The sequence below is a fragment of the Apteryx rowi genome, unplaced genomic scaffold (assembly GCF_003343035.1).
Source record: "Apteryx rowi isolate R43461 unplaced genomic scaffold, aptRow1 scaffold_50, whole genome shotgun sequence".
Classification (NCBI taxonomy): domain Eukaryota; kingdom Metazoa; phylum Chordata; class Aves; order Apterygiformes; family Apterygidae; genus Apteryx; species Apteryx rowi.
In genome coordinates this window covers 2,515,046-2,519,505 of record NW_020450761.1, presented here as the reverse complement: position 1 = coordinate 2,519,505, position 4,460 = coordinate 2,515,046, and the positions used below count along the sequence as shown (strand labels likewise).

At 40.3% G+C, this 4,460-nt stretch overlaps 1 protein-coding gene across 5 annotated transcripts in view; it reads right to left on the bottom strand.

Annotated features, from left to right (window-relative positions):
* Nucleotides 1–530: 530 nt before the first annotated feature.
* The window catches only part of LOC112972783 (glyoxylate/hydroxypyruvate reductase B-like), a 16,241-nt gene continuing 12,311 nt past the window's right edge, over nt 531–4,460 (bottom strand). For all 5 annotated transcript variants that reach the window (XM_026079812.1, XM_026079810.1, XM_026079809.1 and 2 more), the window contains 5 exons: nt 3,458–3,842; nt 3,023–3,194; nt 1,966–2,144; nt 1,299–1,395; nt 531–923 (listed from right to left, as the gene is read on the bottom strand). In XM_026079812.1, the coding sequence (XP_025935597.1) occupies nt 770–923; nt 1,299–1,395; nt 1,966–2,144; nt 3,023–3,194; nt 3,458–3,842 (987 nt within the window). In that variant the 3' untranslated portion in view covers nt 531–769. The remainder of the gene's footprint in view (nt 924–1,298; nt 1,396–1,965; nt 2,145–3,022; nt 3,195–3,457; nt 3,843–4,460) is intronic.

The following is a 4,460-nucleotide window of genomic DNA, read 5'->3' as shown; positions in this document are numbered from 1 at the left end:
TTTTTTCTCTTATTTCTATAAGGTAGCCAGCGCGGGGGAGGCACTGCCGCCAAGCAGGCAGGACACGGGAACCGTGACTCCCAGGCCAGCTTTGCTGGCACAGCAGGGTAACTTGGGACCATCTCTGTGTACACGGTGGGGGATAAATCATGCTCTCAGCCAGCGCAGCCAGACTAACCCCAAGCCCTGTGCAGGCATAACCTATGCACAGGCTCTGTTATTTGGATAACTGAGTTAGCTTATAAGCAAAAATAAATCTGGGTGCTGACATAAGCTACGTTTCCATTAAAGGGCTGTACCAGCGAAGGCATTGCAAACGAGTCCCCAGTTATGCACTGCTGCTGACGTGAGAGACCTCCAGCACAGCCAGTCTAAAACAGTCTGCAGTTTCCTGTGTAATGTAGTTCATTAGTGGCACTAGAATATATGGTTATGTAATGAGTTAAATGTCTTTCTATTCAGTGTTGCAACGATCTCCACTTTCAAGAGAAAGCAAGAAAAATAAATCACACCAACACAAGATTCTGGACTCTTGATTTTTTTGTTTAAGTTCAGGATCAAACACTCCAGTTTTCTACAGAGAATCACTTTTTGTTATTTAAATAAATTAAAACTATGCATTATACTTCTGTGTTTTATCTGTGTAKCACACAGAGGCTAATTACATGATCACAGGCTAATTACATGAAGAGTGATCAAGTTACTATTTCCTCACATCAGGATAAATATTACTTACTAATATTAACATCATCATTAAATGCAAGCCACTTTACAGTAACACTTCATTAGGGATAGGAAGACCTGTAAGAGCAGCTTCTATGCTTTCAGTCATGTTTTTCATCATAAGGCGACGAGTCTCTTTAGTGGCACTTCCAATGTGAGGAGTTATTATAACATTCTTCATCTTTAACAAAGGATGATCCCTAAAAAAGGAAAGAAATACTGAAGTAGTCTCTCATAGAGCATTTATCTGCTATTTTGGAACCTGAAGGGAGCCAGGGACATATTTAAAATAATAACTACAAATAAAAACTAATTGCATGATTCACACATATTCAGAGTGGAGTTCAAACACCTGCCTAGCTTGCAGTTTCTAGGCAGCAAATCTTCCCAATGAGTCAGCATGAATCTTGTTTGTCTGGGACTGAAGGATTGGGGACATCATTTCAGCGGAACTACTGCACGTGCATTATGTACTTCTACTAGTAATTATAAAAATTATATAACCTCTCACATACTCACAAACTTATTTTGAAGCGCACACACCCATTTAAATTTAATTTAAATGCAAGTTCTACCTTGGCAAAGGTTCAGGGTATGTCACATCCAGAGCAGCTGCCTTAATAACTTTGTTTTGAAGGGCTTCCACCAAAGCATCCTGATCCACAACCAGACCTGGATTACAATAAAAAAACACATTCTTATTTTCATAATCCTTACAGATCTCTCGCCACCTTTTCTGGCACAGTGTTCAGACAAATGGTAGGGCTAGTGATGTTCAGAAGCAGAAGTGGCAGCAGAGGATGGTAAAGGGGTGAGGAAAACTCGGGCGCTCACATCAGAGCTGGACAGTCAGAGATTTTAAAAGGCACTACATAGCACYGTAAAACAAAGTACAGTGCCAGTCTTCAGGGTGGGCTCAATGTATGTTAGCAAGAACACTGCACTAAACAGGGAAGAAAATAAAAGGCTTGAGTAGGAGGTTATACAAATATACATAGACTTCCAGCACTCTAAACTCACTGACATTTTAGAGATCTACCTGTTCAGAATTATGGAAATGCTTACAAGTTTTGCCGAGACACAGCCATGGACTTCTAAATAATCTAGTAATCTGAGATTTTACCGAAAATTTCAGAGTGACAGGCTTTATATTAGGGTTGGGTTTTTCCAGGACTTTTAATACCCCCGAAATTAATAACTGCCAGCCAACCATAAAGCAGCTGTACTTATTCTGCACCCCACCTCTGCTGATATTAATGAGAGTAGCTGTGGGTTTCATCAGCTCCAGCTCCCTCTTCCCGATCAGTTTGTGCGTCTGTGGAGTCAGAGTCACAGCCAGCATCACAAAATCTGACTGCTGGAGCAAGTCATCTATCTTTTTACAGTAAATAGCTCCAACAGCACTTTCTTCTTCCTTGTTTCTGAGGAAAAAAAGAAAAACATCAAAACTCCAGTAGTAAGCAACAAGTTACAGAAGAAGTTCAAATTACCATAAGAGAAATGGATTCTTAATAGTTTTCTTGCTTCTCCTTTAGTGAGAAGCAGCTAACTAGCTACTTTACTGAAACACAGTAAAGAAAAAYGTTAACCTCTGTTTCCCAGAATATCAAGCGCTCTGTACAAAAATGTGCAGTAGGAAGGTAAGAAATGAGTACCACATAAATGCACTCAATAAATAATAAATGTATTTGTGTCACAGTTTCTGGTTGTAACAAGGATTCTTTTCCAACCCAAATGCAAGACACTGTTATGTTTGACATGAACTCCCTTCCCTGTGAAAAGTAACCCATCTGAAAATTGCTGAGACAGACACAACAGGGCAATGGTTAAATCTGTAGAAATTTATGTCAGTAGAAGTCTCCTTAGTGTGCAGATCAGTGCTGGTTCATGAAAACTATATGGTGTAGGATCTGCCAGCACTTAATATCCATTTCACCACAGCCCTGCCTGGTCATCACAGGACCTGATATGCAGGTTGACTTCCTGGCTTGACCTCAGATCTGCCTCATCACCATGATCTGGACTCTTGGTTGAACCCGGACACTATCTCTGGCCCGGTCCTGCTCAGGTAGTGCGGGGCTGGGCCCTGGCCGGTGACCAACATGTTACTGAGCCTGGCTCCCCTTAGGGAACAGTCAGTCCTCATTGCTTCCTGACACTTATAATATTTAATAATGCTGCAGGTATCATCATATTTTGACACAGAGGGAGCATAAGATTAGTTTGACAGCCAGAGGTACAAGTAATTTTTAAAAGCAGTGACAAAATAGACTTTCCATGGAGACGTATCTGTTTTTACCTCTGGTTCCTGTTGTGGTACAAAATCTTCATGTCAAAGGCTTTGGCCCTCTGAGCCACTTTGTAGCCAATGGTGCCCATTCCAATAATCCCTAGAGTTGTCCCAGAAACTTCAACTCCCAGCCAGTCAGCAGGGAAATATTCAGTGTCAGGGGAAACTGCCATCTGATAGCCTTGGGGAAAGGGAAAAAAGGAAAAATGTCATGTAAGAACTGAATGATCCCTGGCATCTGGTTACCATTGCTTACTTTTCTATGACAACACAACACAGAAGCAGAGGAACCATAACTTAGCGTTACTGTGTTTCTGGCCAAGAAGTGAATAGTGTTGCTCTGGCAACATGATTTCTTAAATTTTTGCCTCAGCGCGCATTTTTTTAATTTTGAAGAGTCAGTTTTTCTGCAGAAAGAAAGGATAAAACCATTTCATTTATTACCTTCCACAAGCCTCCGGGCGGATGCCAGCATCAAAGCCATTCCCAAGTCTGCAGTGTCCATGGAAGCAACAAATGGAGTGTTGGACACTTTCACACCAAAGCTGGAGAGGAGGTTCAGGTCCAGGTGATCTATTCCCACCCCAGAGTTTGCAACTACCTTCAAGTTAGGCAGGATCTGGAGCAGCTCTTCATCAATAACAGGCTTGTGATACCACATATAAATAGCTGTGATCTTTTCGCCAAGAAACTTCTTGTTTTCAAGATATTCTTTCATGGTGATAAGGCAAAAATGTTTCTTCAGAAATTCAACATGGTCCTCATATACTCCATGTTTCCCTCCTATACAGTCAATTAGCACATATGGCAGTTCCTGGTCTTCCATGTCCTACAAAAGCAATGAGAAACCAAAATGACATCTCCTTAAGTGACCTGTTATGCTTTTTTTTTTTTTCCAAAAATAGGAATTGATCAGCTCCATTACTTGTTGTTTTCCCACTTTATGATAGAGTTGACTAAAGCCCAGCTATTCACTCTCATATACAGAACTGTTCCTGTCTTGTTCTTGTTTTATTCTGAAGGATGTTTAATTCTCATATCATCTTGTTAATAAGACAGGAAAACATTTTTTTTTCTAGCACACTAGCTGTGCTAACACGTATACAAAGAGCTACCACATATTAGTCCTGTTCAATTTTCAATCTGTTGAAAGGCCAAAGTTTAAGAATTTAAGAATTTAAATTCTCCCTGTGGCCCTGTGAGTTCAGGGCTATCTTTTGGCCGCCAAGGTCTGTCCTGACTGATTACCACTTATGCAGCCATGTTAAGTAATTGCCATGAATAAGAATACCAGAGGACAGGTCTCGTTTAATATAATTGAGTTATATACATATATATTATATATATATATATTTTTTTTTTTTTGCTTAGTTTCATTCAATATTCTGACATCTCTGCACTCCGTCAACTCTGGAAAAATGAAATCTATTGATTATCTCAGACTGAA